Raw genomic sequence first — 15,174 nt, 5'->3', positions numbered from 1 at the left:
TCTTGCACATATGCATATGCTTTTTGGAAAGGTAAGGTCGATGTATCTGTTTTATGTTAATTACTTGGTTCACAGTTGATTGGCTACTGACTCAGAAATCTAGGTTATTACACCTATAGCAAAATGTTTGCTTCAAAACAAACGTTGGTTAACATTGCATTTCTCTTGCTTTTAACCACAAAGCTCACTTTGCAAGTGCAAATGTGATTACTGACGATGCAGTCAGATAGCAAGGATGTTTCTCAGAATTTCCAGTCACACAAATGGGATGTCATTTCACACGAGTTTTACCATTAAAGTAGTCTTATGTGGTGTTCTATACTCAAAGAATCTTTGTCTATGTATGGTAGAGTCTGGAATTTTATAAAAACAATTATCTTTGCATTGTTTGTAACGACCTGTAAAAAAAAAAAAAGGTATAACACAATCTGTTTGATATACAGTATCTCTCTATTTTGCAATTGTACCAAAAGTGGCTTAACTACTGAATAGCTTTGTTTTTTCTCTAGTGACTAGGCACTTGTGTGTCCGTGAACTAGCGTGTGGTGTGCTGTGTAGGTATGTGACGAGGTAACTATAACGTTCACTATTTCATGGATATGACTTTGTTTGATTTAAGGCCGACGCGGGTGATGACACCGTGGGTAACTGCACTCTTTCTCTAATCATAAAATCTTTGTCCTACCGGCCCAATCATTCAGCTCCAGCACTGCAGATCGTGTGTTTATCTGCTCGTAATCTGCACTTATGATTTGTAAAGTTCACATTGGAATGGAACAGGCCTTTGTGGCTTTCTTTTTGGTCCTTGCTGTGTTCAGAGCTCGTTATTGGAGATAAAATGACCGATGCGATGAGGAAGTGGCGTGGAAACAGAGATGTGAAACTCAACAATGGGCCTATATGGCTGCATCATCCCTACAACCAATTCAATAAGTTATTTTTGTAGTGTGTGATAAAGGTATTTGTTTTTGCTGTGTACATTTTATATAGTTATGTATATATAATGTTGTTCCTGTTTTGTTTGTTTTTGAAGTGTTCTGTGAGTGTCAGGGAAGTGAAGCAATTGTGTTCATCTATTTGGTGTTTTATGAAGTAAAACAAATGTATTCTGGTATTTAATGGTTTGTCAAAGAGTTAAGTTTACCTTATAAAGTACAATTGCCTCAAACTGTTTTTTTAAACTATGAAAACCTGATTTAAATCAAGAGATTTACTGAAATAGAAGCAATTTACAATGACAAAAAACAGTACATACATGCAGCCTTTTACCTGAACTGCTACTTTTCCACTGTGAAGAAAAAGGGGTTAGCTAGCCTACTGCTGTGCAGTTATTAAGATTAGTAAGGTATGTCTTCATCTGTACCCTACATTAATATAAAATATAATTCAAGCAGGTGAACAATGGGCAAAGACATTGGAAGGGAAATGGGTTTGAGATTTTAAAATATTATTTCTCCATTTTCTTTACACTGATAACCATCAGCATGTCCAGTCAACCGTGAAATCAGAGAACTACAAATGTCAAATGAAAATGTCTGATACTTTATTTATTTATTTATTTTTTTTTTAAATGTCTTACCGCATGAATATATTCCATGGTATTCAGTTACAAGGAAATACAGATATCACACCCAGTATATTTCTGTATTTCTTTAAAAAGATGTGTCCTGTTTTGTATGTCACAATGCTATTATTCAATTTTCTACTGTTTTTTTTTCATATATTCTTTCTCCCTGTCACTCTGTTGCTTCCTGTCTGTCTTTACATTTGCTCGTTGAATTATGTTTTTTTTGTTTTGCTGGCACGTCATGTGGTGTGAATGATCATGGTGGTATAAAATAGGAAGAAACGCGACTTTTGCTGAGATGAGGTTGTGTCAAGTTAGAGCAAAATATGAAACTTCCAGGTGCTTGTCAAACTGTATGTACTGTATGTGCCACTGTCACACAATATGTCTCCACCATGTCTGTATTTTTATGCTCCCCTTGTTTAAAAAGGATGCATACTGTGTAAACATAAACGTGTGGACGTGGCTCTAATTATGCAAACTGTGTAGGGCAAAATTAGACCTCCTGCCACGTAGTCGTCGTGTCAAGTTGTCTGTTTTATAATTGCAGGTACAGTGTGATGTGACAAGGATAAAGCGTGCTGAGCAGTTTAGACTTGGTTATAAATGTCAATGTCACTTTGTCTCTGTTTAAATATGGCTCCTTTTTTCAGTGTCACTTAACAATTAACTGTGAAAACATAAAATCATCAAATACGTTTGATTCGTTTCCGATTAAGAAGAGGACAAAATGCAAAATACAGTATACTGCAGCTGTCATGCAAGGCCCGCAGTCGCACTGAAGAATATCATTATTTGTGTCTTCCAGGCTTGAATATCGTGTGGGTGTTTCTTCAGTGTGAAGCAGTGTGTTGGGTCAGGGTGTTAGGTCCCTAAACAAATGAGGTGAAACATTAGAAGTTTGATCCTAATTCTCACTCAGCAGACATGATCAGCCGACAACAGTGACCTGTAATTATCGTCAGACAGGGCAGCTTGGTAGGGTTTCATAACAGAGTTTATGAGCTTGAAAAACACGCTGACCTTATTTTCCACTGTCTGTACAGGGGTCATACCCTCCTTTTTATGAAAAGACATTTCATCACAAACCCAAGCAACTGCTCCTAAACCGCGTCTATAAATATTTTACAGAGGCAGAAGGGAGTGGTGGAGACACATCTGATAAAACTCTTAACAATTCCCCACTCCACTTATCCTGTCCCTTTTTTTTTATTTTATTTTTTTTTATAAAGTGTCAGCGAGTTAACTCTGCAGGCTTCCAAGCCCTTCTTCAAAACATCCGATTCTTCTAGAAGATGCAAATCATTAACTACTTATCTTGCTGCTCGGCCAATCGGTATGTAGTCATTCAGTTGCTTTCTTGTCTAGTAAATCACGCCACCAGACTCTAAAAGCCCTTTCACCCACCTCCAATGCTGATCGATAAGAGTAAATGAACCAAGGATTCCTTTGATCGTTTGGTGTGTTCATCAATAATGTTTGTTTTGCCTCCCCAGTTACCCCCTTCTGCTGCTCTCTCTTACTCTCTCTGCTGCCCCTGCCCTTATCAGTTGTTCAGCCTCTAACATAAAATTCCTACCCAGAGTTTAGGTATCATATCATGTTAACTTGTGTTTCTTTTTGTTGTAAATCTCCCTCTCTAATTTAACTCCTGCTAACATTTTTTCCCCATCCAACCACATGTGTCTGCTGGTGAGCATTCGGCCAGATTACTCACGGGCGCTGGGATATTTTTGTGTTTCTAATATATAATGGTCAGTTTGAAGCTATAGAAAAGTAGTGAGTTTGTATGGCGTAGCCTATTGAGAAAAGCCCTTGTAATAGAGAATTATGTGTTTTGTAATATTTCTGTATGGGGTGTAATAAATTATTCTACGACAGTACTTTCTATGGGAAATACTTAAAGTGTGACAGTCTTTGTAAGTATTTATCTTCAACTAAATTATTGTACTCTTTTTGCAATTTGTAGATACGTAAGTGATGATGACAAGGTATTGGTAATCATGAAATTAACTGTTTCATCATCAGTCTGATGCATCTTTTAATTTATTGATGTATATACTGTATGTTTGTTGATAAACAGCTTACTTTATTTTGTATATGACCAATAAACATGTTTTGAAATGGAACAGGTTTTGTGTGTCAGCAAGTTAATATAATTAGGTTGTTGATCTTAATTATTGTCATTATCATAGCCATATTGTGTTCTTTTCAAGAAATCTCTGCAATACAAATATTAGAAATATTAGAAAATGTATAGAAAAAAGGCCCATATAATACTGAATGGACAGAACATTTTAAAATGTAATATTTATTTCTGATATGCACTGCATGCCTATTAATCTTTGTAAATATGTGTCACAATTCATACGAAAGACACCATATAGACCTTTTTCACAGCAGACAAACAGGTGAAACTAATAACATTGTTAATTGCTGCATTGCAGTAGTTGCTGGAACAGAGCCATCATTAATGTCATTGGTTTCACCTGTGCTTTTTCTGCTGCGGCAACTTAAAATATCTGCTGTGAAAAAGGTGTGCACTGACTTGCTCTCGTTTTAAACATACATTGATCTTAAACCTTTACTGCAAGCTCTTGTTTGAAAGGGAAAGTCCTAGATTTAGTTTAAAATGAACAAAGCTCACCATATGTCTATGTGGCATTGAAGTAGTGGACACTGTGCCAGTAATAGAGGTCGGGAGCCAACCAATCACCAAATATCTAAAAAAAAACACAAAAAAAAACCCCAATAATTTTGAGAGAAAACCATGGTTTAAAAGATAAAGAGAACATATAATACATGTTTACAATTGCACAACATTAAATGTGTGGGGTGCCAATAAGGGGGCCAGCAGGCCAAAAGTCAAGGCTGAAATGGACTGCACAATTTGTACTACTTTATCTCCAGTATTATTTCAAGGCTACACATTTGTTTATTCCTTTGTTTGGCCAGTCAAGTCTGTAGGTGGCAGTATCAAGTTATGATGCTCAGCTCCCTTCTTCTCAAACAGGTCTGGATCCTGCGAAAACATGGAGCGCCATGGCATTTCTATCGTTTTTAACACAAACTTCGCAGCAATATCGTTGTCAGAGAAGATGAGGTTTTATTTGTTTAGTTAATCTGATATGATTCTTTGTGAATTAAAGTTGCGTGTTGTGTATTAAGTAGTGTTAAGTATATTCGTAGTTTTATTTGGTAAATCCATGTCCGGGCTGTGAGTCCACTCCGGGTTTTGAGAGAGTTTCCCAACTGTCACTGTCTGTTGCTCCGGGAGGAGAAGCGGGTAAAACTGTAAACATTGATCCATTCCGATGGAGATGTTTTGTTTGGTAGCTTGCTAGACTTTATTATAGTGTTGTTTTATCAGAAGTAAGCAGAGCTGCTCTACTTTTGTTACTTTTACGTCTTCTAATAACTTAACTTTACCGGCAGCTAACCGCTAACGTTAACCAGACCAGCGACAGTTTAACCCGTTAGCTAGCTAGCTAGCTGGGGTTACAGCTCAGCAGCTAACGTTAGCAAAACAACAAGATAATGTTAACATATCAACGTTAGCCCTTAAACTATCAAACGTTACTACCTACCGTATCCTGATGCAACTTGATGGAGGACTACGACAACTTTGTGCAGCATCGTCTCTCCCATGTGAGGAGAAGTGAGGAGAAACACAACAAACCTCCACCTGCATCCTCTCTCATCCGCTTCTATGGACAACCCATCCTTCCTCCCCTGGTATGAGTTCGGTTTTACGATGTTCCTGTTGAAATCATCATGATTTAGCTTTTTAATCTTAGCCAACAAGACGCAGACGGCCTAAAAACAGTATTAAGGGCTGTACCACTTTGCTGTCTCTGTTGTGTAGATAGATGTACTGTGCTGTCATGGTGTAACTGGTAGTTTTTGTGGAGTAGTGCTGAAACAATTAGTCATCCGACAGAAAGTAACAACAGTTTGATAATTAATTATTCATATAAGTTATCAAGCAAAAATGCTGCAGATTCTTCCAGCTTGTGAGGGGTTTGCTGCTTTGCTCTGTTCTATATCATTGTAAGTTTAGTGTAACAGTATCTGGGGGTTTTTAAGAAGTCAACTGGGCCTCTGGGAATTTGTGTGAGACATTTTTCACTATTTCTATGTTTTTATCAAACAAGTAATTGGTTAATCAAAAAATAAAGGGCCGAATAATCAATAATTAAAAAAGTCATTAGTGCCAGCCTTGTTATTAAACCTGCATAACACCCCATGTCTGCTTTCTGATGATAACAGCTGTCAGGGGAACAGAGAGAGGAGATGCAGCGACACAGAGATGCAGCGCAGAAAGCTGCTGCGCAGAAAGCTGCTGTCCACAGAAAGTTGAAGGATGATGCACGAATGGCCTACGTGCAAACTATCCTACACAGTGTTCAGGTAATATAGGTCCTGACTTTTCAGCTATCCTCTTGTCAAGCCTAATATGTTGCTATATTTGTATTCCTATATTACTGCAGAGCAGGTTTTCTTAAGGATAACTGGGACTGCTTAGTCCTATTCGCACATACACTAGCTCTTTTGAATGAATAGAGTCATCGTCAGACATTATTTTCTTTCATGTCATGCCCCACTTAGTTTTGATCAAATGAGAAACCCCTTTTGCTCTCTTAATATTAGTTATTGTTTCCTCTTATGAATTGCAGCTGAGGAAGACACCAACACTGGAGGAGTTGCTTCAAGAGTCAGAAATGAACACAAAATCTTCATATTCCCCTAACACCAGCGGTGGATCAGTGTTGCAGAACAAATTTGTCGTAGGAACAAATGGTAGTCTTTCGCTCTCACCACCACCTGAAAGGAAAGAAAAGGATGGTGTTTCTCTTCCTCCGTTGACATCAACTACATATAGTGCCTTTTTCGCCTCTAATGTGACACATCAGCAAAGTTACATGGAAGGATGCCTTATTGACCAACATTACAGCCAACAGGGATCACAGCCAAGTTCCCTTATTGGTGCGAGCCACCAGTCTTCAGGTTACGTGACCTACGAGAATCTTGAAAACACCACCGGCGTATCTGGAAGAATTGATGCAGGGAGAGAGAGCCATGGCTTTGGCTCCTCAGAGGGAGCTTTTAATATGGGTGGCTTTTTCCTTCACAGCACCTCAAACACTATCGCCAAGATGCCAGATATTATTAGCCACCCTCCCATAGATGGAGAGGAATTGGAAAGGAGTGGACTGGAATCATCCTTTTGTAATGATGTTATAGCAGTAAAAGACATTTGTTGCTTCTCAGTCCAGGAGGATTCAGTCATATGTGACCATTTACCTGTAGAGAAATCTGAAAGCAGCTGTGTGGACAGCACAGAGGGTGACGATAACCTTCCCTTTACTACAATGCTTGACCTTGACAAAGATCACAATTTGGACAGAATTGAGGACTCAGTCTCTTCATCAGAAAACAGTGGCTTTTCAGACACTCCAGAGTTATCACAGACATTAAGCACTCTTCACTGTCCAACAAGAGAACTGCATATTCAGCTCGACCCCACAGAAACAGAACCGGCAGACAACCATGTAGACGAAGCAAACCCATCTGAGGAGCCTTATCGTCTGAGCCTCCAGGCCTTGCTGAAGAAATCTCAGGAGTATCGGCGGCGCCAGCGGATGCTTAGGAACCAAGCCAAAAACACTAAAATCCAGGAGAGGACACAAGAACAGCCAAAAGCAAGGGCGGAGGAGCAGAGCCTCTCTGATAAGGAGAATGACGAGTTCCCTTACAAGGGCACTGTGACTGCAAACGGGAAGAAAACTAAAGAGAGGAGAGGCACTTTTATGCCGTCAGTGGAAACGTCACCAAAGAAATCCTGGGAAAATGAGAGGATGATTGAGAGTGAGTTTTCTGGGGAAAAGGCAAACTTTAAATCTGAAAGCACACATTTAACAGGAGATGGAAATACTATGGAAATGACTCGTGTTGAGGAAGAAACAATCTTCAAAAATAATAGGCTGAACATTTCACAAGAGGTCATAACAGAGCCTAAACAAATCTGTGCCTTCCCCCAGCAACAGCCCATGTCTACAGACACCTCACCTGTTCAGGAAGCCTTTTACTTGACCACCTGTCCCACAGCTTTTTATAAAGGAGTCGGGAAATATTACACTATCCCAGCCCCGAATTTCTGCAGGAGTCCTGTTCACTGCAAAAGCAAAGGCAGTATCCAAGATGGAGAAGCTATTGACGGGGTAGAGACCTCAAAAGTCAGTACTGGTTTGATAGAAGACCACAAGGTTGAAGAAGTTAACCTGGGACGTCAAAACAGTCCCACAGCAGTTCCTTCCACTGTGAATCTCATAGTTGAAGATGATGTAAAAAACGTTTCCACCAAGAGTTCACAGCACATAGATCAGCTTGAGTCCAACCTGTCCAGTCTGAAAGTACTGATCTCGGATCTGGAGTCCACACTGACAGAAAACCTGGAGAATCACAGCCAAACTGAGAGCAACGCGCAAAGTGAGTTCAGTTTTGAAAGCATCGAGCAAATTAAAAATGAACAACATCAGCTTCGTCAAAGTGATTGTGACTATTGGGGGGACAAACTGAGGGATAATGACGATAGCAATGATGCAGAGCAAGACCGAACGTACAGGGAGCGGCCGAGAAGACAGTCATTAGACAATTTCAAGAGCATGCATGAAGATACAGGACCTGAACCAAGCATCAGTGAGACAAATGATGTAACTCTAATCGTAAAAGGAGCCGAGGCAGTTAACTTAAGTGAGCTCAGGCTAGTCAAAACCTTAGCTACAGAGAGAGGAAAGGAAAAAGAGACATGTAAAGAAGGACTTACAAAGAGTTATAGACAGCATGGCATCTGCAGAAAGCAGCAGCCCCCAGCTAAAGGTATCTTCTCTGTAGCACAGCGGCTGCGAATTCCCGACGTATTCAGAAATGTTCCATCAGAAACCACAGCTCCACATAACGTCTCAGTGCTTTCGGATACCAGTAACCACCCAGTGGACAGGAGGAATGAGACAGCTGCAGAAGGTCACGACTCTCCCCGCTCACCATCTCTCAACCAGTCGTATGATGTGGACGCGCCGTCTGGCCTGTGGCTTGTCGAAGGGTCTCGGTCCGACTTGGGATCAAAAGGTCATCTTGTTCAGGAGCAACATCTGACCCCAGAGAGTGGGGGTGAAGGTCAGGGCGGGGTCTCCAAGGTCAAACGGAGACTGCTAATGCATGTGGCAGAAGAGATACAGGAAAGGAGTGCAGATGCCAGCGGAGGAGCAGGCTCTGCGGTCAGACCCAACTCCAGCACTCTTCCTGGTAAGAACAGGACGATAGTGGGACAGGGATGTCAAATACGGGCCAAAGTATGCATGTACAAAACCGTACTGCTAAGGGGTGCATAGAGATTTAGAAAACAAAAACGAACAGAATGAACATCAAAAATGCATTTAGCAGGTCCTCAGGGTCAGTACTGATCATGGAATTCTTTTAATTGATCAACAGCATATCGGGAGCATTAAGTCCATTTGTGTGTTCTTTAAGCAAAGTACACTGTACAGCTCTGTTAAATAGGAAGAAATACATGTAAATATCGAATAAATTAATAGAAAATAAATCCGATCAGACTTTGTATTACCAAATAAAACTGGGCTTGGATTTGGGTCCGGAGCCAAAAACCTGATCAGGTGTGCTGTTGAAACAGAACCCAGCATACTCCTTGCCCTCGATGACACATGGTTATGAACTTAGTGGCGGGACCTTCTGCTGTATCAGTTCAGATTTTGTCTTGACAACAGTTTTTATTCATATATTATGTGACCGCAAATTGTCATATTTACTGTCTTTAGCTGCAGTGCGGCGGTACGAAGGCCATGGCTGTCAAAAAGACAAACAGGAACAACTGAAGCAGGCCCACGCCGCTCAGGTCAGAGCCCTGCAAGATGAGCACAGGAGACAACAGGAAGAACTACTGCAGGTGAGACAATGGGGATAGATTTTTGGTATTATTGGGTGAATAATTACAGTAGATGTTATTAAGATGACAGATCTGAAACTAAACAAAAAACAAATGTTTAAATTGAGATGTGTGAAGCCAGAAAATATGTGGCATTTGCATTTTTGACTGTTAAAGGATAAGTCTGGCAATATTTTATATTTTTTATATTGTCATCAAATACCATGAAAAAAACAAAACCACTGACCCTACTAACCAGTTTGTTTGTTTTTTTGACCAGTATGACTGTGAAAAAGGTATCAAACTGCGTTCAATTTGGTATGGAAAAATGTCTTCAATTTAATTTGATGAACACTGAAAGTAGTCTCCAACAAATACACTATTTACTCCTGCTTGAGTAACATTTGCTGAAATTAGGGTGCTTAGCTGTTTTAGGAAGACTATTTAGCCTTTTTGGCTGTGTGGTGAGATCCCTAAGCTACAAGGGAGCCCCATGGAATTTGTTGACTCTAAGAAAAATATAGAATATTGCCAGCTGGCATGTTTCTAAAACACTAAAATTACCAGCCATTTATTATGACTCTAAATAAGGTTCAAACAGTCATTGATATTTCCTCCATCCCATTGGCCCGCTTCTTGCATTAAATTGCATCACATACTGCTGTACAGATCTAGCACTATGTAATTCCTGTACCAACCATAATTCATCCTACCAAGGTTCTTAACTCCACCCAAAGTCACCTATGAGAAATTAAGAATTAATGCTTCCACCTTTTTAAAATGAGAGATGAGAGTTTCTAACCGATTCAATAAGCTGTGATATAACATTGACCCTAAATGTTCTTTTGAAATGAGAAGCAGCCTTTGAAAGGCTCTGGCGCTGTTCCATATGTGGGCACACACACACACAATACAACACACACACAATACAACACACACACACACACACACACGTTGTCGCCCTACCTGTTAGAGTGCTTCTGGAGACCGGGGTCGTGTGCAGACTACAGACATCTGCTCATTACAAGAGACCTTCAGACTCTCCCCAGTAAAAAAAAAAAAACATACAGGGATTCTACCATAAATGTTTCATTACATCCCTAAGAGGCAAGCTGGCATGGTCGCCTGTTTCTATGTGTGTGTGTGTGTGTTTGCGCACACATGCAAGACTTCAAGGACGCCTGCTGTTATCTGGCAACCAGTTCCTGATTCTTCTGCTTGTGTGTCTGTATTTGTTCTTGGCCAGTGTCCTTGCCCTATTAATCACAGTCTCTGTTTAATTTATGTGTCTTTAACAACAAAATAATTAACATAAGCTGTTTAATAAAAAGACTTATTTTCGACTCCCCTCTGTCCTTCCATCATTTGTGATGTGATGAGAGAGCGAGCTGGCTGAACTCTTGGTGGAGGGAGGAGGGGACCGAGGGAATTGACACAGAAAAGGAAAGGATAATTTGTTTAATTCATGAGCGTCTGTGGTTAAGTGCCAGATCGTCCCGCTGAGTGCCACCGCTAATGGTCCCTTCTCCTTCTCCTCTTTTTCCCCCCCTCTCCTTGCATCCCTCTCTTTGTTTTGTCTCCTACCTCCTCCAACGTCGATTTTACTCTCTGGCCATATTAATTCTCCATCTCTCCTGTCTCATCATCCCCGTCATCCTTCTCCTCTGCTCCCTCCCTCATCTCATCCCTCTTGCCTCTGTGCCCCATCTCTCCCCTTCTGTCTCTTTCTCTCTACCCTCAATTAATTTCATCCTCCTGCCTCATTTGCTGTCCTTTCCAATTCAATATTTTCCAACCTTGCCTGCTCCCAAATGCACGCATGCATGTCTGCACACACACATGCACTTCTCCTCCTATTCCTTCCCTCCACCCTTATATTTTTCTCCTGTCTGTCTCTCTCTCAGGTATTGGCAGTGCGTTACCGTGTCCTCCAGAGCGTGTCCTTCCCTTGCACCATGTCAAGCTCACATCTTGGGGACACGTTGACCTTTTCTACCCTCTCTCAGGTATTACCATCACATTTGTTCACTAATGTCAGTGATGCGAAAAGCTTGTCCTGTTTATCCTTGTACCCACAAAATTTATATTCATCACCAGTTAGCTGACACACTCAGGTGAAACACATACTTCCCCCTTGATGTCTTAATCTTTGTCAGTAACCCTTTTCATCTGTTATTGCACTCTAATATGTATTCAAGTACAGCAGCTCAGCTTCAGTTAGACTACAGTTGTTCAACAAACATGTCCCTATAATGCAACAGCTTTAGAATCAACAAGTGAGTGACAGCACATCAGCTGCTTATGATTTTGCTTATTATTCCCTATTATAATGATGAGCTGTGAGTCCGCTTGCCTTGATGCGCTAAACAGATGCCAACCAAAAGACCTTGAGAATCTGCGTGGGAAATTAATTGGTTGTCATTGATGGAATTAGCATTCTCCTCTCCTTTCCCCTCTGGTCCTCATTATTCACCCCTCGCATCACTCGTTCCCCCTTCTTCCTCCTCTTCCTCAGCCCTCCAGCCTACGCTCAGGGCACTACCGCCCCCTGCTGGTAGCAGCCGTGAAAGGTTTTCTAACTCGCAGGCTGCTGAAGACTGAGAGAGTGGCGCAGCTGGTGCGCACCATCAGGGTGAGTAAAGAGAGAAAGCAGTGTCACGTCTGCCTCTAGCATCACTCTGCCATATTTTTATAAAATGAAAAAACAATTGTTTGTATACAGATTACAGCTGTGTGTGTGTGTGTGTGTGTGTGTGTGTGTGTGTGTGTGTGTGTGTGTGTTTGGACATCAAGGACACACAGCAGTTCCTGCAGGCCCTCCAGCAGCAGAACCCTGGCAGAGGAGAGTTCTGTAGCAGACAGGACCTTTTGTTGCAGGAGAGAGTCACTCTGCAGGTATTATAGCAAACATGTGTTGTAAACATCTGCTAACGTCTCTCCTCCTCTCTTCTACACTGCCAGCTGAGCAATTACTCCCTCCATTAGCAGTTACCACAACAGATATGTGATTACACGCATTCATTCGAGCCATCGTCTGCTCTGTAATTGTTTCCCTCTCCAGCTGCGCGCTGCCCGTTATGAGGTCAACGACATATTCTTCAGCCTGTCAGCCGGAGAGAGGATGCAGCTGATCAGCTGGGACAGAGAGCTGGCCAGGGAGAGAGAGCTCAGACGACAGGTAACCTTCTCAGAAGTTCTGTGTGAGCTGAAAAAATCATATACATTGGAGAAGTGTTGGTTTCTCACTATAGATAGTGAAGCAATTACAAATAATGCCACAAAAAAAAGACACCAGCAGAATTATATGTGGGGAAAGTCCTGTAGTGATAAGGTAAGAGCTGACTGAAACACATTCAGGTGCAAAGCAGTGTGATTGTGCACCACTGAGCCAAAACTAAACACAACACAGAAATATATATAGTATTTAATTACAGCTGTTCTGATCCAGTTCTAATTATTCAAATTCATAATACCATTATGCTTTTAGTACTGTCCAGACCTTTCAGGGCGCCACCATTTCCCACTGCTTCATGATGAGTTTTATTTTTCCTGTGCAGTACTTATGTTGTTGATCTAATTTCTTAAAGTAGGCAGAAAGGACTGAAATATTGATTCTGTATTGTTTCACTGTACATTTCCTTTCTATTAATACATTATGTTGTGGGTATTATAATATACCTAGTGAGTAGTGCACAGACTAATCTTCTGTGCATATGTGTGTGTGTGTGTGTGTGTGTGTGTGTGTGTGTGTGTGTGTGTGTGTGTGTGTGTGTGTGTGTGTATGCTTGTTTAGAGTGGGCACACAGGACATCCCAGAGGAAAGAGTACTCTGTCAGCTGCAACACAAAAATCACTGGAGAGGAAGAGAGGAATGATGTGAGTTTTCTTCAGGGCTCTGTATCGCTCAAGTGTTTCTGTGTGTGCTTGCGTTTATAAGGACACATGGACACAGTTACTTCCAGTACAGTCACAAAACAGGATGAAGGAATTTCAGTCAAATTGAAGGTCAAACCGGTGCCTCAACTCTGATAAAGACATTCTTTATGTTTAGTTCTCACAGTCACAATACAGTATGAACCCAACCTATGAAAACATTTAAAATCTGCACAAGATTTGTTAGTGGATTTTTATGCCTCCGCACTGGGTTGTCACTCCATCCGTCCCATTCTCATGAACGCGATATCTCAGGAACACCTTGAGGGAATTTCTTCAAATTTGGTACAAACGTCCACTTGGACACAAGGATGAGCTGATTAGAATTTGTTTGTCAAAGGTCAAGGTCACTGTGACCTCACAAAACACATTTTTGGCCATAACTCAAGAATTCATGACCATATTTCACAGTTGGTCGGACCCTGAATAGGGGACTCAAAGGTCACTGTGACCTCAAAATGATCGTGACAAACACATTTTTGGCCATAACTCAATAATTGATGCGGTAATTATGACAACATTTCACACAGATGTTTAATGGGATACAGCGATGAAGTGATGAAACAGATTTTTTTTACCCAAAAGGTCAAACGTCAACTTCACTGTGACATCATAATGTCCTGGAAAAACACATATTTCACAGTTGGTCAGATATAGGTGGTACGTTTGACTCAAAGGTCAATATTTTAGTGTTACTGTAATGTTGCAGCCAGCTAAAAAAAATAAAAACACTGTTTATTAATTATTGTTTATTTAATTTAATTTAATTTAATTTCACAAGCAGTACTTTTGTCAGTGGCTAAAACCTGTCTGCTCTTCCCTCCAGGATCCAGAAGAAGTTAGCAGGAAGGCACAGGGGAGTTGTGACGAGGACTGGACACACTGGATTCTCTGCCGAGCAGCCACTGGAAACCAAACAAGGACAGTTCAGAGCAAATCCTCAGAGGGTCCCAAAGAGCACTTGCTCCTCTAGACCCCGATGACACTTACCTAATTGGCCCCAGTGAGGGCCCCTAATAAGACCTCTAGCGATTACATGAATATTGTATAACCAGTCATTTGAGAGTTTCCCGATCCAAATTTGACACAAAGTGATGGTTGTTGCTGACAAATACATCATTGTATTTCATATCTGGTGTGCTGTGAAATTTTGTACACTCTACAACCACAGTGTAATATAGTGACAGCAGTTCCACTCTTAGTGAGACATTACAGAGTCGTTTCACAGTGAGTGGATGCTCAGGTGGGTATGAAACATCCCTACAGCCGCTCTGTCAGTAACAGAAATTCTTTACCAGGTCTGCTTCTGCTTCCAGTATTTTTCACTTCAGTGTACTAATGTTGCAGATGTTAGTGGGAAAAATGTTGAGTAGGCAAAAAAACCAAACACTTTAGCTGAACCTTTAAAGCTCTGAGTACTGTACCTGAAAGATGCTGTATGTATGACTCACAGCAGACAGTATGACAAAGTGCAGCAGGTGTGTAATGAATAACAATAATGATGGCTCCATTCCTTTGGATATAAGCCAGTGGTTCCCAACCTGGGGATCGCAAGGTTGATCTTGTTAGATGATTAGCACAGGAAAGCAGCAAAGATATATACAGTATATGCAACACAAATTATAGTTGTTTCTTTGAGACTTTCTTGTGAATCACTGGATGATTTTACCTCCTACCTACAAAAACTACTCAAGAATGTATTTGGGTTTTTTTTATTAAAGTACTCTTTGGC

At 40.8% G+C, this 15,174-nt stretch overlaps 1 protein-coding gene and 1 long non-coding RNA gene across 2 annotated transcripts; one reads left to right on the top strand and one right to left on the bottom strand.

The window, feature by feature from the left end:
• Positions 1–1,128: 1,128 nt before the first annotated feature.
• On the bottom strand, positions 1,129–5,291 carry LOC122873964. Its single transcript, XR_006377545.1, has 2 exons — positions 5,155–5,291; positions 1,129–4,290 (listed from the first exon to the last, which is right to left on the bottom strand). It is a non-coding gene; the product is annotated as an uncharacterized LOC122873964 (long non-coding RNA).
• Positions 4,618–14,571, top strand: si:ch73-100l22.3. The gene is made up of 10 exons (XM_044191372.1): positions 4,618–5,302; positions 5,837–5,977; positions 6,244–8,872; positions 9,403–9,530; positions 11,414–11,515; positions 12,025–12,141; positions 12,303–12,404; positions 12,571–12,687; positions 13,303–13,385; positions 14,269–14,571. The coding sequence occupies exons 1-10, from the start codon at positions 5,174–5,176 to the stop codon at positions 14,423–14,425; spliced, it is 3,705 nt and encodes a 1,234-aa protein (XP_044047307.1). The 5' UTR covers positions 4,618–5,173; the 3' UTR covers positions 14,426–14,571.
• The last annotated feature ends 603 nt before the right edge of the window (positions 14,572–15,174 follow it).

The sequence above is a fragment of the Siniperca chuatsi genome, linkage group LG3, assembly GCF_020085105.1.
Source record: "Siniperca chuatsi isolate FFG_IHB_CAS linkage group LG3, ASM2008510v1, whole genome shotgun sequence".
Lineage (NCBI taxonomy): Eukaryota > Metazoa > Chordata > Actinopteri > Centrarchiformes > Sinipercidae > Siniperca > Siniperca chuatsi.
This window is presented reverse-complemented; position numbering and strand designations above follow the sequence as displayed.

Excerpts from the sequence above, each read along its gene's own strand:
- si:ch73-100l22.3 (XM_044191372.1), top strand. The coding sequence starts at position 5,174 with ATGGAGGACTACGACAACTTTGTGCAGCATCGTCTCTCCCATGTGAGG. Across the intron at positions 5,303-5,836 it reads AACCCATCCTTCCTCCCCTG|CTGTCAGGGGAACAGAGAGA; the intron begins GTATGAGTTCGG and ends TGATGATAACAG. Across the intron at positions 8,873-9,402 it reads CAACTCCAGCACTCTTCCTG|CTGCAGTGCGGCGGTACGAA; the intron begins GTAAGAACAGGA and ends TACTGTCTTTAG.